Genomic DNA, 26,980 nt, shown 5'->3' on the forward strand with positions numbered 1-26,980 from the left:
CTGAGTTGCTTAGTTTCTGTGACATGATCTACAGACATACATACAAATTTCCAGGCAGTTTTCATGGGGAGAATAGGAATTGTGGAGGCAGACCTCTTAGAGAGATATCCACAGAGGGACCACCAGATGATGTTCCTTATGTAATAAAGACAAATAGTCCTCAAATCAAAAGGTACTAGTAGATGGAGTTTCATAAAATGAATTAACTCACCCAATTGTCTCTTAGATTGTTAAAATGAATACTTCCTATGTTTTCTGTGCCCACTTACTTTCTGTTCCTCAGTAATAAGCCTCTGAATAGTTATCCCTCTCATCTTTATCCCTTTTTATTCATTTTATGTCTTCAAATATTATGTAAGTGACATCAGCCCCTTCTCTTATCTATATTAAATATGTAATGGATTATAGTTTTGTAAAATGGTGATTTCAGACATGGAAAAATTACACAGAATAAGTCATTGTGATGACTGAGGACTGAGAGTGAGTATTTTCTCTTGGCCAGTATTCTCTCTTTTTTTTAAAAAAATAATTTGAGAATTCTAAAAGATATTATGAAAAAATGCTTCCCTCCATATGAATAGGTGATTAGATGGTTTACAACAACATATCATACCAAGAATGAGGAGGAAGTATGATATGGACACTGGGCTTGGTTTATACTTAATTATTAAAATGTAGGCACATTATAGTTTACTGTAGAAATGAAAATTTACTTGAAAGTTAAAAATACTTAGATTAAAATCTAATGAGGACCTAATGGTTCAGATTGAGAATGAAATAGTTAGATATGATGATTAGATTTATGTTTATTTGGCAAATATATGTTGAATATTATATGCAATATATGCAAAATCCATCTATCTAGCCTTTTATGAAATCCAATTTATACAATAAGTTTAGTATTGGGGTACTGGTTTTTTAAATAAAATACCTGTTTACACTGATATTTTATAATAATGTGATCAATATTTTTGCACTTATCAAAACATCTGTCATGACTCTACTATTCTCCAAATTAAAAACTGCCTCTAGTGTTGACTTCTCTCTAGATCTCTGGTAACAGGTTTATATCCTGTGTGGGAAAGTTGTTTTTCCTGGTAATCAGGATGATGCAGGTAAGATGCTCTGACAGAAGATGCTGCTAATGTCTGAGGGCTCTGCCTTCTCTCTTCTCAAGTGTCACTTGGGGACTATTTCAGAAATGTCCCTGCTGGGAATTAATTAACTTTGCCTTCTCTTTCCAGGGGCCATTCTGCCCTGCAGGACACAGTGAAGCCTGCTAAGGACATAGATGTAGAAAAGGAGGAAACAAGGGTGCTTGAAGGAAGAGCTGGAGGAGACATGTTGGTGTTGTGCAACCTCAGTAAAAGTTACAGAAGTGTTTTCAGGGGGAAGGTCAAGGCTGTGTGTGGCATTAGTCTGGGCATACCACGAGGCGAGGTAACAGCTGCTCGCTTTATCTTTTTCTCTTGTGAACCCATGATTTCTAGTTGTAATTCTGTTTGGGCTAGTCTTGGAATATCTGAAATAACAGCAAAAAAAGCAGTCTCCATGGTCCAGAGACTCCCACAATGTCACAGAGTCAAAGTTGGAGACAGAGTCTCTGCATAGTGGAAACTTTCCAATTGATTCAAAATTTATTTTCTTTCACGATTCTTTAAATTTTATGTAACTGCAAAGCTTTAAGAATGGTTTAACTTTTACAATGACTTATTGAGTAAAAATATTTTTTAAAATTTAGTTAAAGATGCAACCCACTTTTTCCATTCTCTTGACCTACAATTTGCTTTGAGTCCATCTAGAAGAATGGCTGTCAACCTTTCTAATGTGTGACACTTTTATACAGTTCTTTATGCTGTGGTGACCCAAAACCATAAAATTATTTCATTACTACTTCATAACTGTATTTTTTCTACTGTTGAAAATCATAATATAATATTTGATATATAGGATATTTGATGTGTGACCGTTGGAAGGCTCACAACCCACAGCTTGAGAACCTCTACTCTAGAAGAATGTTATTCTGCAGGGTTAAAAATTGTACATACCACAGCAGCTCTGGAGAAACCTTTAATCAGAACTGACAGAAGGCATATAAGCTGACTCCTATTTGGACTCAATACGTAAAGGGAAATCAATCCTGCAAATGATTACCTTTAATGAACTGTTAGAAGTAAAGGCACACCTGGCATTGGGTGGTCCAGTCTCTGAAGAAACTCAATGGTTATCTGGCTCTCTCATTGTCAGTGACCAGCCATGCCCTCTGGCTGAGCAGATAATCCAGAAATGAATACCCTGGGGTATATCGAGGCCTTAAGACCCATCTAAAGCAATCTAGGAATGACTTAGGTTGAAACCATGATTTCTGGAACAACTGGACAAAATATTAAGGATTGTTTTCTAGTTATTGTTTCTATTCATTTTTTGCTAGCTAGCTCTGTAGTCTTATTAAATCTTGAATTAAAGTTAAATTCATTTAAATCAATATAAATTTCCTCACTATCTATTCAGGGTTTTTAAGTAAAATGAATGAATAGATAAATACATATTAGTAAAGGAAAATAATAAAACTTTGGAAGTAGGCATGATGCTTCTTATACTTAAGGTTCCATTTGGGCTATTTATCATACGTGTTAAAATCACCTGAAGAATCAGCTCAAATCAGTTGTGTTTCCATTGTCTCTGGCCTCTGATGGCCTCCTGCATCAATAGAAGAAGGCATGCTGGGGAAGCTGCCCATGGCATAGCCAGATGCTTACAAGACAGAAAAGGGAGGGAGCAAGTTCCAATATCCTGCAATAGCTTAACATTATTGAGCAAAAATAGTCAGCTACACACACCTCCTATGTAATTCCAAGTCCACTGACCACAATGTTGGCACATGGGTCTCTTGGAACTTTCAAGATCCAAGGTATAGAATGCTCTCTTTTTTAGAATTTTATGAGCAGCACATTTGGTTGCCTAGATGGGAAGTGCCTTGGAAGAGCCTGTGAAAAAACCAAAGATAACTAAACTGTATGTCTCTGTCCCTCTAAGAATCAATGAACTGCTGGGGAACTAGAAATTCATAAGGAGATACAGTTTTCTATGTCTGCACTGGGTAAGAAAGTGCAGGTGTGATTTATAGCAGGAATGTGGAAGATTGTTACCACAAAGGCAGGATTACCTGGGCTCTGAAGCAGAGAGGTTGACTTTATAGGCAGATGGGGCATCTGAATAGGCCTGATAACAGTGACACAATCTGACAGGTGGCAGGTCAGAATGAGATAGACCCCTGTATTGTCTGGGGGAAAGCTTCAGTGATGTTGGAAGCAGCATGGTAACTGAGTCACATGGTAATTTAGGGTATTGGCAGTGTCTAGAGGTACAGAATGGAGGCAAGTGATAGGTTGCAGACACAGCCATTGTAATATCAAGCAAGCCATCTGGTGACAGTAGATATTAGCACTCAGACATCAGAAAATGGGTCTGAAAAGATCTGTGGTTCATGAAGGACTCCCAAACATATCATATCCAGAGGTACAAAATAGGTACCAGGTCTAGAGAATGGGACGAGAAGGCCATTTTTACCTAGATTTTAAGACAAGATTGAAGAAAGAAATCAGGCAACTGTCAAAGTATAAAACTGGAGGTTGTTTCCTTAGTTAATCTGAGGATTTTCTTAGACTCTGTGTAAGAAATGGATTTACAACCTTTTTACTGGACACATGAAGGCATGTAGCTCCCAGCAATATCTATCATCCATTTATATTATTTACCTATTTATCTATCCATCATCTACACATATATTTTCATCTATTATCATCTATGTGATAATTTTCTGTCTATAATTTATTTAATTTTGTTTCCATCTGTTTTTTGTGTGTGCATATATATATATATCTGTTTACAGACACATTTCTCACTTCTATCTATCTATATACATATATCTGTCTGTCTTTTGTTAAATAAATACTGATTTCTCATGTGCAAGTGCTGTAATAGCATTCTAAATATAAAATACCTCTCACACAATAGCATGGTTCCTCAGTACACCAACATCACACATCAGAGACATATACTATCAAAGCAAATGGCATTTCCAATATAACATTGATTGTACTTCATACTTTGCGTCTAACTTTATTTTTTATTCTCAGTGCTTTGGGCTCCTCGGGGTTAATGGTGCTGGGAAGAGCACAACATTCAAAATTCTGAATGGTGAAACTCTGCCAAGTTCAGGATACGCCATCATCAGGACTCCTCAAGGGTATGAACCAGGATTTGTCGTTTGTCTGTTTTCCACCATACTCATTATTTGCTTGCCATTTCCCCAAAGGAGTGACAAAGTCTTTCAGTATCAGTGGCTGGAGCTCAACCTTTGCAGTCATGAAGACAAGACATTTTTCTCAATCTTAAAATCTGTCAATATGTGCATCATGCTTGCCATTTTAATTTAAGCATGCTCACATAGTTCTATGCATTTACCTTTAGTTTTGCCGGTTAACTATGTGTTCACATTCATTCATGCCTATATGTGGAGAAAGACACAGCATGTCTATTTAGCAGAAAAATAGTACTAGGTTCTCCCCGATGCCTATCTTAGCTAGCCACAGATTTTTGGCCTAATTAATGGTACATGTTCATTGATACGAGATCTTATTATTGTTTGTACTTCTTTCACTATCTGCCTGACAGGTCTTTGTTCTATTATAAATGATGCATTAATTTTGGCTAATCATTGAAGTAGAAATTCTTTGTTATTGTTGTTATCATTTTGTTTGTTTGTTTGTTTGTTTGTTTGTTTTGAGCAGAGTTTCTCTGTGTAGGCAGGCATGAACTCAGATAATCTGCCTGCCTCTCCCTCCCAAGTACTGGGATTAATGTTGTACACTACTATTTCCCAGCTGAATAGAAATTCTTAATATATGTTCCTATAATGAACCTTGTCTAGATTTTGTTTTCAGTATTCTTTTTTACTTCCTTATATTTATAATTGTATGCATATAGAAATTTGCAGCTTAGTGAAGTCAGTTTTTGTCCCCCTATTTTATTTGTGACTTTTTGAACCCTGACTAGTTCTGCCTTTTTTGAAGTCATAAAGTTTTTCCAAAGATTTATCATTTTAATATGTTTAATTTATAAGGAGTTTATATTAGAATCTTTTGTAGAACAGAAATATAATTTGATTTATTTTCCATCTGGATAGCTTCTCAACTTTTTCTCAACAAAATACCTTTGTTATTTAGCCATCAGCATCTCTTCTATCATATTGGGTCCTTGTCTGGCTGGGATATTTGGCCTCAACTGTATTGTAGCAAGACACACCTCAGTGTATCTCTTCTCACTAGACTCTTTGACTTAGTCTATGAACCAAATTAGCACAAGGCATATCTCTAAGAGAATATCATATAAGATTTTTATTGAAAATAGATTTTTCTCTCATCTGATACATTCTGACCTCAGTCTCCCCTCCCTGCACTCCTTATAGCTCTCCTCAACCAGCCTTCTCCTTAGTTCTACTCCTCCACTTCCTTTCAGGAAGGAGCAGGCCTGCAAGAGACAACAACCAAACATAGCAAAGGAAGATACTATAAAGGAAGATACTATAAAGCAAGGCTAAAGTCCTGCTCTTGAGGCTGGACAAAGCAACCTAATAGGAAGAAAAGAATCCCAAGATCAGGCAAAAAGAGCCAGAGACATCTACTCCCACTCTTAGAAGTCTCACAAAACCACCAAGCTAACAGCCATAACATACACATAGAGGACTTGCTGTAGATCCTCAAGGCCCCATGTGTGACACTTCAGTCTCTATGAGCACTGTTTTGTTGACTCAGTGGGCCATATTCTCCCAGTGTCTTCCCCTCTGAATCTTACAATTTTTCCTCCCCTTCTTTCATGGAATTTCCCAAGCTCTGAGGGGAGAGACCTGAGGAAGATCTCCAATTTAGACTCACTCTGGCTGTGGGTCTCTGCCTCTGCTCTCTATGGTGCCAGAGGAAGATTCTCTGGTGATGAATAGACAAGGCACCAATCTATGAGAATAGCAGAATATCAGTAGGAATCATTTCATCAACTTTCTCTTGGGTCAGTCATATTTGGCTCTTTTATATGTAAATGTGGATCTTTAGAAAAAATGTAGTCTGAAGAAATGGCACATAGAATGATTTTAAACAAAAACTTGTGAATTTGTGAATAAATAACAAGACAGAGGAATCTCTGTCTTAGGAGACTATGCTATAGACTTGGCACTAAGAGATGTGTGAGCTTGTAAAACCCAGTGGAACATCAGGGCTTCAGGCACGGGTTTGTTATTTAGTTCATCACAGTTCTAATGTCCAGTCCCTGGTGATTAAGGGCTTTCTTTACCTCTACACCTCTCTCTCTCTCTCTCTCTCTCTCTCTCTCTCTCTCTCTCTCTCTCTCTCTCTCTCCCCCTCCCTCTTTCCCTCTCTCCTTCCCTTTCTCTCTCTCTTCCTCCTCCTTCCTTTTGTCTTTCCTTTCCTTTCCTTTCCTTTCCTTTCCTCTTCCTCTTCCTCTTCCTCTTCCCCTTCCCCTTCCCCCTCCCCTTCCCCTTCCCCTTCCCCTTCCCCTTCCCTTTCCCTTTCCCTTTCCCTTTCCCTTTCCCTTTCCCTTTCCCTTTCCCTTTTCCTTTCCTTTCCTTTCCTTTCCTTTCCTTTCCTTTCCTTTCCTTTCCTTTCCTTTCCTTTCCTTTCCTTTCCTTTCCTTTCCTTTCCTTCATCCTTTCATTCTTTTGTTCTTTCATTCTTTCCCTCCCTACCACTCTCCTACATGGTTATATGGAGAGTGGCCTATTTCTAACCTCTTAGAACTTGGTGTTAGTCCTATGAGTGCTAATCTAGTGTGGAAAAAAGGAGCAGTTTGCTATCAGTCATGGGATACTCTCAGCCTCTTCTGATGAGTAATGTTGCTGCTGTGTACTAACACAAAACCCAGGGAATCACAATTTGAATTTGAATTTGCTCTCCTGCCACGTCACAGCTTTAAAGGGCTTTGGGTCTTTTCAGCTCCATAGTGATCAGTTGTATGGCTATTTTAATGGGGTTCAAATGTGGATGGCAGACGTGTGTGTGGTAATAAGCACTGCTTCTAGAATCCATTTCATACTCACAGTACTGCTTAATTTTGAGTGTGATTATTTATTATAAATGAATAAAATGCAATGAATAAAAAGAATAATTCTCTAAGTACATATTTTACACTTAGAAGAGGAAAGTTAGAGCATTGTGTTCATAGTTCCCTAGTAGAAATTTTAAGAATGACTTCATATTGTATGTACATTGTCATACTAGAAACTAAGATTTTGAAAATAGTGTATTTTTTCTCTTTCATAAATGATATATTTTGTACCAAAATAATCTTAAAATAAAAACATTTTCATTTAATGACAATATTTCAATGTATTGAATATTATTGCTTGAAAACTATATATTGTTTGTCATTTAAAGCAATTAAAATTTACTTAAGGAATTTGTAAACAATAACCTTTCTGTCCAAGGTAAGAGTAAGCATTTTTGCTTCTGTTCGTCAGTGTCAATAGATGAAAAAACATTTATAGTAAAATCTGTCTGAACACACAAAATAAAATTTATTCAGACTCATGTATGCCAATCTAGTTTTGCATATTACTTACCATTCTAAAATGGAACCTATCTATATGGAACTGGAAATCTCTTGAGGATTAAGATGTTCATTTTCCCCTATGGTCACAAAATTAAAATGTAAAGCATTTTTGTTGGTTGAGGTGGCATCTGATTATTTATTCTAATTTGTCTATTTATAAGACTATATGGACAAAAGACTCAGATTTAAAAGGGAATAAAAAATAAGGTTTACTTTTTTATTGCTGGAACACTGACTCCTTTCTTTATTATTCCATTCTATCATTTGTAAAATAATTGGAAAATGAAATTCAAATAACTGCTCTGGAAAGGAAGAATAAATTTGCATTCGCATAATGGTCTGTAAGTCTCTTATTATGCTACATATCTGTGTAATTAGTTTAATTATAACTAAATCACACTTGCATTAATTATATTTTAACCTTGATTATTTGTAATGTTAATTGCACATTGGTATTCAAAGAATTAAGTAGGTAATTAGAAGCACAATAGAATTTGTGACTACCCAGAATTCTGGAGTACCCCTTTCTGCCCACAAATCCTGGAAGTAATGGCTGCAACAACAGAAACACAGCGACCTAGACGGTCACTGCATTAGAGGGTTTTTTTTTTTTCTCGTTTTGCAGTTACATTATTGGAAAAAGTCCATTTTCTGTTTGAATGTTTGATTTATTAATTTCCATAAATGAATAAATGGATAACTCACTCTTGAGAATATATGTATATATATAAACAGAGCTCTTTTGAAACCTACGATTATGATTTGGTTTGAAGTATATCATGAGCTCCTTATATAATGATAGTGGTCACAAGTTGATATGATAGCCTACCTGTCAAGAGTCACATACTTGGTTTTTATGATGATAAAGGGGACAGGATCTCCTGGAGCTCAGGCAGGACTCAAGCTTTCTTTGTAACTCAGGATAAAGTTGAATTTTTAATTTCATGTCCACCTCCTGAGAGGTGAGATTATAGACCTGTTCCCACATGCAACTTTAAGCTGCCAGCACTGGAATAAAATTTGGAGATTAGATTACCTCAGGCTAGGATATATATGGTCTAGCTTATTAGAGCTTTCTTTGTGACATAGCATCTCCTTTTCTTATGCAGGAAGAATATTTTGATTATTCAATCCTATAATATTGGGAATTGCAGTCATGGACTAAAATAATTCTAATGGTAAGACTCATGATTTGCTATGAGTCTATCATTCATCAAGCATTAAAGGGTTCTATAAATTCTGAGTCTTACCTAGTAATTATAATGGTCTTGGGAAGACTATGTTAAGTCTAATTTTACTGACAAGAAATCCTCAATTCAGAAAAACCAAGTCAGTTGCCAGAACTCAAACTCTAGAAAACAGTAGTGGAGTTTGATTTTTTTTACAGTTTATTTTTGTAATTAAAATGTTTTGTTTTTGAGAATTTCATTCCATGAGTACTAGAGTTACATCATTTTTGCACCTCCCCTTAGTTTCCTAACTCTTCTTGTGTTCTACCACATTCTCTATAATTCATACCCCCTTCTTCTTTAATTGTTATTGTAATACTTTATATATGCCCTATTTAGTCTATTTAGTATGTTCATGTGTACATGTGCATACATGCTTACATGTGATTAAGGCTGACTATTTGGGAGTTGGTCATTGAATAACTTGTCAGAAGACTATTCCCTGTACTAAAGTGAGTCTCCTTCCCCAAGAAGCCACTGATTGCCTGTAACTAGCTCTTCATCTAGGGGTGGGGCCTTGTGAATTTTTCCTCATCCAAGTTGGCATGATGACTAGGGTTACCATTATGCAGGTCTTTTTAAGGAAACTGTATTATTAAAATTTCATAGGTATAGCATCTTATCATGTCTAGAAGACACTTTCTCACAGCTTGAATCCTTGTCATTTGGCTCTTCCAATCTTTCCCCATTCTTTTCTTAGGTGTTCCCTGAGCCTTAGGTATAGGACTTGCATTGTAGATGGGCCAACTGGGCTTGGGTTTCCTGATAATATATTCTCAATATTTTGAGTTTTATATCCTGGCTAGAGCCTCTGTCTGGAGAAGGTAAGAAACTTCTTTGATGAGAGATGAGAACTATACTTATCTGAGGGTATAAGGATAAATATTTAGAATACAGGTAAAAACTATATTGATTCAGGAAAATGACATTAGCAGGGCTTTCTTTAGGGTTCATGACCTCACCAGACATGGATGGTAGGTTAGGTTTCAGCACCAGGCATGAACTTTCTTCCAATAAGTGGGCCTTAAGTTCAATTAGACACCTGGTGGTTACTTTGAAGCTGTGGTCCAAGAGACACCTAAAACCGTATCGTCTATTGCCATTCATGCTGGTTGTCTCCCAGTACATGAATATTGGATCCTGTTACTGAAGATATGAGACTTGGAGGAGTTGAACTAGAACTGACCTGGAAGTCTGCTTTTTGAGGACTAGCTTTCAATATGTGAATATATGATCAAGCTACCAAGGGAGAAAAGCAATCAACAGTTTCACCCAGCTGTAAAGCCTGAATTTTTTTAACTTTAAATCTTGTTCCTTTCTCAACCTACTGTGCCCATTATTAGAGAAAACTCTAAAAGCAAAGAGAAGGAAATAAAGTATAGGAAAGGAACAGGTTAAGTTATTCTTAAAATAAATTGAGAGACAGAAGAATAATATAATTTTTTGTAACAAATGTTCTGTCATATTTAAAATTTAAATGCTCAGAAACTGTGTTTCAAAGAACACAAATTGTACATGACATATTTAACACAGTGTTACTGCAACATTGCAGGTGAAAGGGGTGACAGTTTAGGAAATAAACCAAAAACAGAACACATAGACACATTAACACCTTTTAAGTAAGATTTGGAGAAAATTACCATTGCTGTGAATACAAGCAGTAAGTCTGCATTTCATGCAGTGATCCTAAATAAAACCTCACGTATTGCTTTGCAAACTCTTGGTAACTATTAGATTAAATAGATAGAACTTATCCCCACTAGAACAAGTCATAGAGAATAGAGTCTTACCATAATTTTTTTAGCCTTTTTCTCGAATTTATGTCAACTGTTAGAAGGCATAGTTGAGAATAAGAATAATTAGATTGCCATTCTTTCCACATAAGTACATTTAAATTAGTAGATATAATGGGGAAGACATTTAAGTGCAGTAGCACGTATAAAATATATGGAATACAGTTTATTTGGGTGTTTACATCAGATAAGCATTTTTAAGAGTAATAAGCATGATTGACTACACAGTTACATATTAGTATATATGATGCTGATAGGTAGAAATCTCAATAGTCTTCATATTACTCTTTTTCACAAAGTTGTGTTGATCTATGTTAAACTTAAGTGATTTTGAAGAGGGTAGAGGAGGCTTAACACTGAAGTTTATGTAGAAAAAGAGGAGTTTAGTCATGGTGATCTTGAAAGATAATAGACATTAAGCAATATTTCAATGCATTGAATAGGTTTTGTAATAAATAGTGTATTTCCAGTTAGGTATCTTAATCTGTGGAACCAGAAACACATAGACTAAAAAATATAAAGTGTAGTCTAAAAATCTCACCTTAAAGGGAAAAGAACGCCAAATAGCCAAATTACCCCAAGAACACTGCTTAATAAAATATTGAAAAAACTAGAAGTAATATAAATTTGAATATCTTTTACTAACTGAAGCCATTCTTCTCAGACAATTAATATAAAACTTACAAAGTACTAGTCTGTTTAAATATGGCTTTAAAATATTTATATACCAGAACCTTAGATTTCAAGATTATAAGCATCAACTAGGGCAGGTGTAAAATATTAGTGATATAAAATATCTAAAGAGAAAGGTCAGTAATTATATATATTAAATAATATACATGAGAATTAAGCAGGAAGGCTGGAGACATGACTCAGGAGTTAGGCACGCACTGCTCATGCGGAGGGCCTAAGTTCATCTGCAGCACCATGTCAAACATTCACAGCTGATCACAGCTCCATCTCTGGGCCATCTAATAACCTTTCCTGGATTCCTTAGACACTTACACTCACACTCATATTAATACATACACATACACATACATAATTAACTTTTAAATAAACTAGCACAATATTAAAAATGATGAATTAATTTTAAAAGTGCTTTCTACCATTACTATTAAAATGGGGGGGGGGGAGAGGAGGTAGTGATTTGTATTTTCATCTGTCATCATAATAATTTAAAAGTAGCTCAGATTTCATGAAGACAGTAAAACAGAGTAAGTAATCATGATGATATGTAAAATAAATACATGATAGTAAGTATAAAAAGTCCTTGAAATAGCAATTTCTCCTGGAGGGATTTATACCCTGAAAAAGAATGAAAACTTAAATAAAAGACTAAATGAAAGTATCAATTTTCATCTTGTCTATATTAGCTAGAAGTGGCAAAATACATTCATTCAAAACATTATTGCTAGACTAAGTATATAAAATGATATAAGTTAAGATAAAAGATTCAAATAACAGGAAAATGGACCCATTATCAGACTAAAATGTAATCCCACTATTTCACAATCAGTCTCCCTTGGGCCATAAGTAGGAGGAAAGGTGCTCATAGATCAGAAGAACTGCCTGGGTTGATGTCATGACTGTCTTGAGACGAGTGGAGCAGATATGAAGTGGTGATCTGAGCTCAGTAGTAGCCTCAAGGGTAGAGGTGCTGTACCACTGCTCTCCACAGCGGGAATTTCTGAGCTGGGTTTTGGAAGGGCCATATACTTGCTGAAGGTGTCAGTACTGAAAATTCCCCAGTGCCTTAGGAAGATGGTGACAAATCTTGACGGTGTCTCTCTGGGCTCAAAGTTAGAAAGGAAAGATCTTTAGTACTTTGGAGCTCTGGTTTTATGCCCTCTGTGGTTTGGGCTCCAGTAGCTGCACCATCCCCTTTGTATATCACCCAAAGACAGGTTCTAGGTCTTTCCATAAACATTTCAATGATGCTGTACATGACAAAGATACATGACTATTATTTGTAAGTTAAAAATCGTTTGACTTTAATGAAATTGGCTTTGTATTACTGAGCCCATGGTATATTCGAGAAGAATGTATAAGGAGACTTTTTTGAAACACAATCCCTATATCAATATTTTTTAGTTAATTAAAAATATATTATTAAAGGAGAACATGAAATCAAACACCATAGTCCACACATGACACCTGTCTCCTCTGGCTATAAATTAATGGATTCAACAAAAATGAGAATTGTCATACAGAGAGTGAAATGTACCAGAAAATCAACCACAGAGAATGTATGGAAATAAGGCAATAGGACACATTTGAAAGTAGCATACCTTCTAAGACTGAAAATGATGCTTATTGAGTTTAAAAGAAAAACTACAATGAGTGGGTTAAAATTATGTGCTACTTATAGAAAAAAATATGAAATGTGGCTCTTTGAAAAGGAAGGAAAGAGAAGGTCTAAGCTGGGTGTGATGTTTCATACTTGGAATCCTAGCATTCCCGAGGCTATGCCAGGAGGATCAAGGATTTGACCTTGAGGTCAAAGCCAGCCTGGGCCAATCTCAGAAATAAACAAATGAATAAGGAGAGAAGAAAGATGAAGTCCAACATGAGTTTAATTAGCTTTCAGGCTGGGGATGGAGGGGACAGGGAGAGAGACACAGCATCCGATGAAATAATGGCTGGAAGATTTCCAGTATTAATAAAGCAGATGACTCCTCAGACCAAGTGAACATACTTCTCTTGCATCAAAATAAGATGCCTTCATAATGGTATTATGTGGTGAAATCAAAATCTCCAGAATGAAGACAAACTTTTAAAAATGCAAAAGAAAAAGCAGATTGCAGTAAAGGTAAACAAAGCTAGATTAAAAATAGTAGCCCCTGATGGCTTCTGGTATTGAAAATTATATTAAAATAAATTAAAGAGAGAAACTTATTTTCTCAGTAACATCAGAGACAACTCTAGAGCTCAGCAGCTTCTTCTGTTTGGGCTAGCACTTATGCACACATAAGGCTTCTGTTACTGCCTGGGGAGGAATCCATATGACAGAGTCTATTTTGGTGCACAGGACAGCGCCTGGCCTGACAGCATAATCAGAAAACAGCATAGGAATGTCGTGGGTGAAAGCACACTGATGTTTCAGCAGCCATCATGAGCAAGGTGGAGGATTGTAGCTTATATTTGCTTCTTATCGAGGCATTATTTTCCAAATTGTGTACCACGCATATGTACTAGATTATGAAGCAATTAAGTAATAAATGGTTCCAAATTTCTTCTGAATCCCATGGCTTTTGCTTGATACTTTAGATCAGCGTTTCTGAAGATCACTACCTTTTAACATATGTAACTGGGACAGCTATTTGGTTTGGGCTGTGGTTTCCTTCTTTCGTAAATGACCACTATTACAGAATTCATGTGAGCAATAACTATTAACTACTATAGCATCATCAAAATGCTCAGTGTTATGGGCATAGCGCTTTAGAATTTATATACAAATGGCTCTACTTCCTATAAACATATATAGTACCAAAATACAAGTTCATGGAGCTTGCCTAGTGCTTGCAAAAGCCTAATCCTCCTTTTGACTTGCAGATGAGATTAGAGTAGCTGTAGTGTAAGCTCTCCAAATAGGAGCTGCTTGTCCCTTGTGGTTTTTCTTCCACTTTAAAGTAGATAAAAGTGCAACAATGCTGATATGGAGTTAGGGAAAGTATGAAGGAAAATCCTATCTAATTCTAAGTGATTATCCTTGTAGTCCTCAGTTCTGAGACCAAACTTCCACATATCTATGCATGCAGGTGAAGGTGTGTCTGTACACTGTCTGTATATAGAGTATTTGTATACATTTCCACACATAAACTCTAATATAATCCCAGTGATATATTGCATTCATTTCCCCAGATTCTCAACTGACACATGGTAAGGCTTTTAGCACTTTTGAGCTGTCTTCATGTTACTCTCTGTCTATATTCTTCTAGGTTTCTAAGCCAGCATGCCTGCAGTCATGAGTCTGTCACATCATCATATTCTTAAGTAAATTGTTCTTTCCTAGAACAAGGTACCATCTCATTGAACACCTCTCATTCTTTCAAAAGAAAAACAAAATGGTACCTGTTCTGTTATAAGGAAGATTTAATCGAGAATATGAACCATCACAAGGCTCCTGCATTAGCCATCAGCACCAACTTCAGTGTCCCCCGTGGCAGGTAGGGCTGCCCATGTTCTCAGTGGGTTCACTCAGAACAGATACCCATTGAAACAATCTCAGCTTTTGAGTGTAATGCTCAGTTCTTTGTATCTATTTGCTTTGTATCAATAGATCATTGCCTTATGTGAGTGTTTTATCCAAAGAACAATCTTTAAGCCTATTGATATTCCTATTTTCAGTTTTGAATGAACAAACTTATTAAGTACATAGCAAAAAAAATTAAAAGAATAGCAAGAATTTGGTAACATCATTATATTGGGTATTTTCAACACCCTTCAAAAATGACTGAGGAAGCCCAGAGTCATTAGCTGTCCAGAACTCCTAATGTGAATTCAAGGTGAGTCATTGTTTACTCTTCAGTGGACCTTCCAAATGAAGATCCAGGACCAATCTAGAGAGAGCAAGCAAAACACCATCAAAGAGAATGCTTGCAAAATAAGATTCAGGTAGAAAAGTGACCTTGCTTCAACAGTCATGCTCAAGTTCCTCATTGAGAGAGATCTGGGAGAGTGCCTTCTCCCATCCGTAGATGAGTTTCAGGCCTCTTTTTCCCCATTGCAGGCATAGGACTCGCTGTTGGAAATGATTTACCTTCTATTGTTCTTCAAGGAACAATGCTTTTAATTCCCCTAGGCTATGTCATAGTATCAGGGGAGCAACCTGTTCCAAGGTAAGGACTCTACATGGACACTGGGGATAACATACTTGAGTCTGAAAGGAGGTAGTGGGGCCTTGTTCTCACAGTCCACTCACAAAATGCAGACAGAACATGGCAACTTACCAGGATAATTTATATTGTGCAGTAGTTTTTGTCAGCCAGGATGCAATGTATCATTTTAAGACTAATAGGGTTAATACATGTGTGTGTGCGTATGTGTGTGTGTGTGTGTGTGTGTGTGTGTGTGTGTGTGTTTGTGTATGTGTGTGTGTGTCTGTTTGATTTATAATGGTAAATGTTGCACATATGATTTTGAGTGGAAAACATTATCTATGCAACTTTTAATGGAAAACATTTTGTGTGTATAGCATTCTGGAGGCATGTTATAAGGATATGCCACCTAAGTTGTTACTTTTCACTAGGATATTGTTTTACAGCAATAAATATCTCCCTATATTCCTATAGGGTATGCCAGCATAATTAAACCATCTTGAGAAACCATCTTAGGAATATTACAGAATGGTATGAAGAAAATTCTGTTAAGTGTCCTGGTAGAGAACTGTCCTTAAGCATTTTTTTAATTAGGAAGTAATGCTTGGTAAAAAGGGGATATTGGAAGAAATCACTTACTTCTCAGACTTATGAAAGCCAAGCTGAGGTCCTGGTTTATAATAGATCTCTATTCTGCTATTATCTAAAGAGTCTTCCAATATGGAACTTTGTTTCCTTTAATGAACAGAACAAGCTTCTGAGGGTGGGAATCGAATGTAAAACACAAACATGAGGTGCCTTGTTTTTTGTTTTATATTTTCCAATGCCACAGCTGTCTGGGAGTTTGTATATTACATCTTATGGAATTTAAGTAATGACTTCTAGTCTGCAAACGTGAGTTAGCATATTATTTCAGCTGGAAACTTCACGAAAATATTCTCGGTGGGAACTTATCTTCAGATGTTCCTGCCCTTGAACCTAGGGCATATCCAACAAAGCATGGCATTTCTGAATTCCTTTAGTATTGTCCACGTGCTCCTTCCTCTTATAGGGCTCTACTGGTTCATTGATGCTAAGCACAGTTGGTTCTATGAACACAGAAAAACTTTATTAGGTTTGTCCTAGGACTGGACACTGACCATATATCTCTGCCAATATATCATGGTGTTTTGATCTTAATTATTGAGTTTGTTATACTGTGAATTCTCCAGGTATGATGTGCATGTGTGTGTGCATGCATGTGTGAATGCATGTGTGTGTGTGTGTGTGTGTATGTGTGTGTATGTGTGTGTGTTTGTATTGTAGGTGTGTATCACCCTTTTGTATCCAGAAGTTAATTTTCATGGTGTTACAGGATACCCATACCTGCAGGCACTGAGGTTCTTTTTTCTTAGTCCTCCATACCTAAGTGCATATGACATGTACTTAGGTATGTGATACCCAAATGGTTGATTCCATGTACTTGTATATGGAAGAACTTACTATATTAGTTTATCAGTGAGTAACTTGTCTTTTTTATTTCACAAAGGAAGACTCTGTGGCACAGAGTAGGAAGCTGACAGAGGGTAGATGTCTGCCTGGCTCTTCTAGTGCTGTTTAAGGCTTACTGTAAATAATAAAAATGGTGTATCTTCTATCCAAATACAGAATGATCAAGGCAGGGTAAAGAGCCTGGTTTTGGATTAAACCTTTCTACAACAACAATAACAACAAGTAGTAAGCTGTGAGTTAGTTACATAGTTTTAAATTGGTGGCAACTAAATTTTTCTCAGTGTCAACTGTATTTCTTCCTATTTCTTTTTAACTTTTATTATAATGATTATGTTAAAGCGTCCAGTGAGGTTGAGCTCATGCTGTTAAGAATATAGCTGCTTTCCTCAACACCTATCACCAAGCAGCCTAGTATACCTAAGAGTCATGGCTTTATGTGCTGATTCTAATGAGTTTTGACTCCTCATGTGTAATATTTATATATACCGGTGGTGTGATTTGGATGTTAAAAATGAGAAAAAATTACTCTCATTAGAGACTGATGCAAAAGTATACCACAACCAAAACATTTGCAGTATACTAGATAATCTATGCCTGAAACATAACGAGTACTTGGAAAATTTTTGCCATTGCCTACACTGATACTTGGATCTTGAAATATGGGAAGTATGAGATTAGCACCTAGTAGATTCTGTGAGAGCCTGTCCTACCAGGAATCTTTCTCTGTCCACCCCTCAAGTTCTCAGCTAGATGGATTAAAGTAACCCTTTCTGCAGCATGGTTGCTAAAAAACGGTCTGAAGTTTTTCATGGAAAATTCAGCTTGTGTAGTTTTCTATGTTCAGACTCTTTGTAGTGCCTTTAGTCCCTTTCACTTTCAAACAAAATAAAATCTCTTGAAAGTGTGATATGTGTGTGTGTGTGTGTGTGTGTGTGTGTGTATCCCTATGCCCACATGTGCGTGCACATCCTTTTTATTTTTACAATAGATGAAGACACCAGCTGATTCACAGTATCTATACATCATCTATCTATGTTGGCCTAGGGCTGTTCTCCTCAGGCATGATGTGACCATCAGTCATCATAAAGGAACTTTACTATGATGGCCTATGGTAATTATACTGAGATGCTTAATATTCCTTTGTAGAAGAGTCGGGAGTCATCAACACCTCACCTGAGATTATAGCTATTGTTTCCTTATACCTTTCAGCTGCAGGTGATTATGGAGCTTCTAGAATATATAAGAGATGGAAGGCTAACTGGGCTAACTCCTCTGTTAAGGAGCTTCTTGAGTTACCACTGGTGCTGGTAGGGTGAAGCTTTTCACTGCTGCAGCTGCCTTTCAGTTCCCCATGCTCCTACAAGTCATTTTCCTTCTGGCTTGAGTCAGATGACAAATTAATTGGTTCACCAAGTTGGACAGACACCAATGGCATTCTTTCTTTGGTCTATTGCTCTCCTTGCTTGGGTGATCAGACATGCAACACTGTCCATTGCCCATGTGACAATGTAGAATCCATCTGTGCCATATGTCCCACCCTAGTTTCAGTGTTCATCAACATCTCAGGAAGCCACCTATAGTCTCCACAGAGAAGAGAAATTATAAACCTTCTTTGTCTTCTCTTGTATCATCTCCTTCTTTCCTTCTGTACTTTATATTCCACACTTTTCTAGTCTCATTAAGATGCTTGAACTTGCATCCTGTAGAATCAGTACTTATTGGCAATGTGAGAAATAAGTGAGCCACTTTCTGTCTCTAGGCTGTGTTCAGAAACACTGCATTCTGAAAAAAGACAAAAACAAAGCAAAACAAAGCAAAGCAAAGCAAGACACATTAGTCTTGTCAAAGACCCGCCAATGCTAATAAACTGTAAACATTTGCTATTTAACACCAAATGGGAACAATCATGCTAAGAAACATCTAACTCAGAGGCTCTTTATTTATGATGGAGGTGTGATGACATCAGTGAGGTTTTCATTTTCAGTCATTCGAATGTTTATAGGCCTTGGGTTGTGCGTTTTATTATAACTGTAGGTTAGTACTTAGGAAAGCCATTTTTGCCTTAACAGTGGAATTTACCCTAGGTAATAGATCAGAGACTCTATTGGTTTTTGTTTGACTAAATCCTTATTAAGTCTGTGTTATATAAGGAGCAAAAGAATACTTCTATTTCATTCCTCTAAAACAGTTATATGTAAAGTATAATAACATTGCTGAGATGTGTCTTTGCTGGTGTGAAATAGCTTATTTATTAGAGAATAAGTTACTATGTTTATATACCTTCATATAAGCTTATATGATTTTAATTTTGAATTTATTTGAATTTCTCTGGCTGTATGCCTATCTCTTTCTTAAAGACTGACTTTCCACTAACAACAGCTGCTTTCTACAAATTTTATTCAACTGATAATCCTACCCATTGCTGCTTCTTGGTGCCTCTTTTTATTTATGTGATTCATACTACAATTAATTTTTCCATTACATTTTAAATTGGTTATAAAGGTAAAATAATATTTATTTTTAATTTTGGTCAAATACTTTATGAACTTCTTTTAATTCACATTGTTTTTCTTAGCTTAGTATCTCTACTTTTGATATACTTAATTTATTTTATTGAATACTTTGAGGAATATGCTTAAACCTATAATTTAAATAAATATGTGTCACAAAGTTTTCTTTATTTCAGAAAAATAAAAATAAAAAGTCAGACCTGGTATTGAACCAAGGGTCTCATGCATGCAAGGCAAACACCTCACTCCTAAGCCGTATCCCCAGCCCTATGTTTCTTAAAAGTAATTATCTGAGAATTAATACTTATCTTGTCATTTTTCAGTTTTTAAGAGTATTGTTCGTCTTATTTCCTTCAAACAACTAATACTCTATTATCATCTGTTCCTATTTAATACTTGATCACTGAAAAGTTTAACCAAACTCTAAGCATACGCCCAAGGATCGTTGACCTGCTTCTTTGGAGGGTGAGCCATCATTCTGATAAACTCGAGTAGGCAATAGCTAGTACCATGAATTTAAACAAAGCCTTGCATTACTATGGTAATCCAGGTTGATCATGTGATATTCCTCTGAACTTTACAAAAGTTTGACTGTCAAGATATAGCAGTGAGACATTTTTTTTTCCAATCCCTAAAGCCTGAGCCTGAAGCTTGACACCTCTGTCCTTTTCCCCGCTGTCTTGACATCATGCTCTTGGGTTTAAACTTATTCATTTTTTTTCTATATTCTTTGTTTACATTCCTAATGATTTCCCCTTTCCCGGATCCCCCCTCCCCATATGTCCCATAAACCTTCTATTATTACTTGCTTCACCTACTCAAATCATCCTGTCACTTTCTTTTTTTGTTTGTTTGTTTTAGTTTTTGTTTTATTCTCTGGGTATTTTACGGAATCCTTAGAGATGTCATTCTTAGTGTAGATCTATTTTGGGGTAAATCTCTGACTATGTAAAGTGTGACAACCTATGTCTAGTTTTTCTTCCTGGTATGTAGGCAGAGGACAGTAGAGACATGAAACACAAGTCACTAATGGAAGAGACAGAGAAGGAAGACTGAGCACACCATCTCAGTCAGGCTCTGGAGCTTCACACACAGAGAAGCAAGATGAGGTGTGGACAGGCGAGAAGCTGGAGGCAACAGTCAGGCTCTAGAGCTTCACATGCAGAGTAGCAAGATGAGGTGTGGACAGGCGAGAAGCTGGAGGCAGGGTTTGTAAAGCACTCCTTGTTAACTGGTGACCAAGCATGTGAGAAGGAGAACACAGGAGACAATTTTTACTTTTAAAGTTTATTTTATAATTAGTCTTAATATCTCTGTAGTAATTTTATTTTTAAAAAAGAAATACATCTTTGTCCTTTGTATCTTCTTGTTCTTTTGAGGCAGAAATGTAAATTATATGTCTACCTTCTGAGACTGACAGACATAAAGTTATGACATTTATATAAGATTTATTTTCCAAAAATATAGGAGGTAGTTAGCAAATGTATTTAGCATGAAAAGAAAATATCTAGTATCATCTTTAGTAATGACATGAAAATATTGTAGTTTTTCTTTTTCTTTTTGTATTGGATATATTTTTTATTTACATTTCAAATGTTATCCCCTTTCCCAGTTTCTCCTACTCTAAGATAGCCCCTATCTCATCCTCCCTCCCCCTGCTTCTAGGAGGGTGTTCCTCCAATTATTTCATAACTTGCAGTTATTTTACTTACAGAGCCATACTCCCTGTGATATTTCACTAAATAAAAAAGCTACATTTCCCATGATGCTCCCATAAGTTAGGTCATCTTGCAGCAAAGAAAATTTAATTTCTATCTTGGTACTTCTGGGACATGATGGAACTCTTAAGAGGCAGGTAAAGAACTAAGTCTTCTGTGCTTGGTAGTATATCCTTGTAGATACAGAGGAACCCTGGCCTCTCCTTTGTTTTCCTCTCTGGTTTTCTTGTCATGAGGTAGATTGCTGTGTTTGTCATATTCTCCCATCATAAATTATTACCAATGATAAAAATAATGAATCAAGTAGTCACAGACTGAAACCACCAAATCTCTGAGCCAAAATAACCTTTCTTTTTAATATGTTGATGGTATAGTTTGTTATAGTAACAAAGTTGATTAATATATACTGCTCATGTATAATTTCTTAAAGGTTGAATTTTATAATTATATGTATATTTTTGCATCTGTATGTGGGTATGTATACATGTGTATCTGTGCTCAGACAGGCCAGAGGCAGTGGCTTCCCTGGAACTGGAATTATATATGGTTGTAAACTTTCTAATATGGCTACTAGGAACTTAACTCTCTGCAAGTGTATCTATACTCTTAATCACTGAGGATATCTCTAGCCTCTAATGTTGTAATTTTACATCCCATTTTAATAAAAACAAAACTTTTGATTGCTCTGTCTCTGTTTCAACATTGAAGTGCTAACTAGGTATAGAATTAGTTGTACTGGCTTTTTCATCCTCCACATTTCTTATAAATGATCGTTTTAAGCATTTCCTTATGGGAAAACTCATCCTATAATTTTAAGTTGATGCTATTCAATATCAGGCATTTAAAGTTTAAAATGTTTTATTAGAAAGATGCCTCTATGGTTAAGAACATATACAGCTCTTGCAGAGGAGCCAGCTTTAGTTCCTGGCAATCGTACCAGACAGCTTATATCACCTATAATTCTACCTGGAGAGGATCTAATGGCACCTTCTGACGTCCACAGACACTGCACTCTTTTGCAGACACCACACATACATATATACACACACATACACACAAACTGACACATCTATAATTAAATACAAAAATGAATAAATAAACTTTCATGGCAATATCTATTGTATAGTTAGCAATACATAATAATTTGAATCTGGATCATATATATTTGGAAATAATATATGTGTGATATATATTTCAGGAAACTACTGTATTTATAATCACATTCATGTTTATTATCCACAAAGCTGCTAAATGTGATGATAACTTGGGGTGCTGAGATCCTGGAATTAAGTTAATGCTTTCTGAATAGCCTACATGTGTCATTAGTGACACCATCTTGATTCACAGAAACATACCATGAAATCCTAGTAACAGTGTATCAGGTGATAAGCATATCCACATTTTTCTTTGAAGATAAAATTATGAGATATTAACCTAGTCTTCGTTTGAAAAGGATATTAGATAGAATTTTTGTTTGAATAGAAAAAATAGCCTTCATATGTTTTCAAGTGCTTTGTTTCTAGTTAGTGTTATTGTTTGGGAGGTTACAGAACATTTAGAAAAGTATAGTCTTGTTGAAGGAAGCATGTCACTATGGAGAGCTTTGAGAGTTTTATAGCCTCACCCCACTTCCCATTTGTACTTTCTCCTTCCTGTGTGTGGTTAAAAATGTGAACTCTGTTTCCTGATATTACCTGCCACCATGCATCCTTGTCTGTCATGGACTTTCCATCTGAAGCCATTAGATAAAATAAACTTTTCCTTCCATAATTTGGTTTTGGTCATGGCATTTTGTTACCAAAATATAACAGTAATAATACACACAGGAAAATTTGCAACTGTTATTCAAAAAGCATATGCATAATTTAATGAGATGTTTTGTTGCCTCAGATTTATAGTGTTCTCTTAATGGGCTAGAAGGGAAAACATCAGGAATATGAAAATGTTATTGTCTATGACTATACAATTTTAGAAGGGTATTTATTAGCTCGGTGGATTTTATTTTAGCTATGTACACAGGGGTTAAAAGACTTAAAGCTTAAATACTCCCTGAAAAAATGACTACACTCTCCTGTTGCATGCATATTCTTGCTTAATTACCCATCTAAAAGGCTTGAGAAAATTCCACCTGTCTTAGACATGATCACAGGTGGTGGATGTGTGAGTTGTAGCTCAAACATAGGATCAGGATGCATTCCAGCCTTCGGTTATACATTCTTGATCTGTATTTAGTAAGCGACGCATCACAATTGTACCATATTCTTAGACATCTCTGATGCTTGGTTTATAGCTCTAGTTACTTTGGAACATCTATGAAGACACCCATAAACCTTCCTATCAGGCCAGATCCAGTCACCTGATAGTAAAGTGTGCAGAAAACTTGGGGTTATGCCAGCAGGTAAATGTGGGCAGTGGAGGCTGAGTAAGTGTTTGAAAAGCAAGCAAAGTATGAACACTGAAGTGCTGGAAAGCAAATCACGCCAGGTCTGCAGAACAGCCTTTTGCTCTCATTAACTCTCTGACAGTTTACAGACTGCTGCTAATATAAAGAAAATTAAATACCCAGAGTGAGAAAGCTCTCTGCAAAGACCTCTTAGAAGGTTCTTCTGAGTTTTGTATTTAATTTCTAGGGTTTTTTTGAACTGTTGTGCCATTAATTAAAGAGAAAAAAAAGCCAGTTGAAATGCATCGTGATAAAAGCCACTTGAAGTTCATTTTTATGTCAGACCCAACACTGAGAAATGTCGTCTTTGCAAGCAGTGCTGAAGCGTAAAGCATACAGAATGTTATGACCTTCTCTAGCAGGCTGAGATAACCAAGTGCAAACGTGTGGAAACTCTGAAATGACTGGGAGCACTTTCTAATAGCAGAGGTATGATTGACAGTGATTCTGATTTAGGAAGTGTGTGGTTAGCATCCTTCAGAGTTAGATGAAGAGACTTAAATAAATAAGCTCACCTTCTCAGTCAGTTAAGATGCTATCTGGATGGGTCATTAACTCTGCTTTGCTCAAGCCACATTATCTTACCACATCCTTTTGTATGCAGATCTGCATAAGGCTATTACCAGAGTGTCTCCACATGGGCCAGAGTACCACACTACTCACAAATCTGTTCTGGTTACCAAGACATTAACTATAGCTGTTGTCCTCCCTAAATAATACTTTCCCCCAAATTCAGATAAGGACATTTTTAAAGACGTTCAGGTATTTACACTGATGAGGGCCCAGAGATCAGTCACCTGTTAAGACCTCTGGCTGCTCTCTCAGAGGGTGTGCCTTCTTTTCCCAGTGCCCACATGGCAGCTCAAAACATCCATAACTCTAGTTCCAGGGGATCCGACGCCCTTTTTTAGCCTCTGTGGGCACTGAATGCATATAGTGCACAGACATACATTCATGCAAAATGTTTGTATACATAAAATAAAAATAAATAATATATCAGAAATTAAACAAGGGAAATACAGCTAGGAAAAATGCACTGTGCTTGATTTGACAACTCATTAGTTTGGCTTGAGTACTGGTTGTACTATAGTGTGATAGTCTGCATCTTTGTTATATATCACACTCTGTCCGACCCCCGGGACCTAGTAATTCGGGGGCCCGAGGAGGACCCAAACCTGAAAAAGAGAAACGGGTGGGAAAAGGGAGCGAGGCCAAGCAAATGAGGTGTCTTTGTCAAAGCCTCTTTAATGACAAGCAAAACGCCTGGTTTTGAACACTCCTTAAGAGGAAGTAGGGAGGGGCTGAGGGGGATACTAAAAGTACAGAAGGAAGAAAGGTCATCCGGGATGGATGCTGGCTGTGGCTTCCAGCATTGTTTCTGGAATGCTGGTTCCATTTCTGGAATGCTGGTTCTGCCTACACAACCCCAGGTGTTCGGCCAGGATGAGAACCAGTTGATCAGCTTTGTGTGAAGAAGGGGGTGGTTCAGCTGTAAACCTAAAGGTCAGTGGAATCTCAAGGTGAGAGCTGTTAAGGGTCTGTTTTTTCACAGTTTGGTCTCTGACAAGACTCCTTTCAAATGTAGATATCATTTCAGAGTAACAGTTGCATGTCTTGCAGCTTAGGGTATAGCTCAGTGGTTAAAAGGAAGTATCTAGCATTTTGGAGGTCTCAGGTTTTATTTGAAGATTTTAAAATCTAAAACAAGAAAAATATACAACTGTTGTCCTATGAGAAAGCTTTATCCAATGAAGGGCTTCTACTAACTGCAGAGGAAATGTGCTAATCTTTATAGAGCAAAAGAAGGAGCATGCTCTGCTCTGGGAATAGGGAAAAGCTCTCTGTTTTATTTAATCGTAATTAGAAATAAGGCATCACTGCATTGGATGATGCTAACTGTGAAGATGGGAAGACAGTAGCCTCATTCAGTGGGTAGGCTCTTGGAGTACTTGTTCTAAGCTATTTGCATGTTTTAGAGTTCAAAGATATCAAAATACAGATAGTACATACTGGTCAGGACAGAGGCAGAAAGTGTCTAGAGTCAGTAAAAACAAGACTATTGACCAAATGTGTTCCATATCACCCAGTTGGCAAGATAATTTAAGTGAAACCTCCTTGTTCATTGCCTGAGTGCCTTGCAGTTGAGAAGAGCCAGCCAAAGGAAGAATATTGTAGAAGAACCTCAGACAAACCTCCTTAACTCTAAAATATGAGACAGACACTTAACAAATTAACACATGCAGATTAGCAACATCCCTTAATATATGAACTTTAAAATTAAGCAATATAATTTCTTCACACAATAATTATGTAAGTTGAAGAATCTTATGCATTTTCTCACCACTGTATGCCAATGTCAGTGAAGTGTTCTTAGCAGCTCTGACATTTTCCTCTTTAAACCAAATAAACTCTTGACTAATCATCATACATCATTTTTGTTTGTAGGTTTTTATTAAAATGAAATTGTATAGGATGCACAAATATTTTATCGGTAGCTTCCTTTCTACAATACTACATTAATGAGGTGATTAGTATCCCCATTATTTCTTGTTGTGATGATTTTATTTCCTCCATTATTATTGACAAGTATTGAAATGAGCATCACTGGTACAGACAGGATGAATCATCTATGTAGTGCAGGTATGAAGGAATACAAATACACCCACAGGCCATTTATATATTGTGCCTTTACTGTTGCTGCTTTGATTTATTTAGATAGAATTTACATACTTCAGAATTTATAATCTCCAAGTATAACAATTGTAGTGTTTATATTCATAAAGTTATGTGATTGTTTTCAATATTTAATCCCAGAGCAGTATAATCACCTTTAAAACATACTGCACCCCTTAGACTTTCTTCTCGTCACTCCTTCTCTAGCCATCAATAGCCATGAACCTAATTTTGCTTCCATATAAACAAAGATGTTCCTATAAATACTGTTTTATAATAAACCTTTTTTTTCTAGTTTAGATTTGGTTAAATGTTGTGTTTTGTCTACTTGGACAGTATATGATATTGTTTGCTACTAATGCAGGATGTAAGGATTAATTTTAGTATAATAAATGAACTTTATGTTCCTTGGGTTTATCTTAACTTCCTTACAGCTAATATATCCAATTAGATATTACATCTATTATATTCTATATTATATGGCTTTATTAGATATTATATCTAGTACATACATGTCTGCATGTGTTACTGGATTCGATTTCCTTTTTATTATAGTTAAGAATTTTTAATTTTTATTAATTTTATTCATTTATTAACTTCACATCATAATATTAGCCTCCATCCTTCCAGTACCCTCTCATGTGGATCCTTCCCCCATTTCTCCCTCCCCTTCTCCTTTG

The 26,980-nt window shown here is 36.3% G+C and overlaps 1 protein-coding gene across 1 annotated transcript in view; it reads left to right on the forward strand.

Moving 5' to 3' along the window:
• Abca13 (ATP binding cassette subfamily A member 13) overlaps positions 1-26,980 on the forward strand; it is a 450,643-nt gene that overhangs the window by 335,806 nt on the left and 87,857 nt on the right. The window contains exons 49-50 of the mRNA XM_052199718.1: positions 1,245-1,440; positions 4,140-4,249. Coding sequence (XP_052055678.1) covers positions 1,245-1,440; positions 4,140-4,249 — 306 coding nt within the window. The remainder of the gene's footprint in view (positions 1-1,244; positions 1,441-4,139; positions 4,250-26,980) is intronic.

Source organism: Apodemus sylvaticus, chromosome 11 (assembly GCF_947179515.1).
Source record: "Apodemus sylvaticus chromosome 11, mApoSyl1.1, whole genome shotgun sequence".
Classification (NCBI taxonomy): Eukaryota; Metazoa; Chordata; class Mammalia; order Rodentia; family Muridae; genus Apodemus; species Apodemus sylvaticus.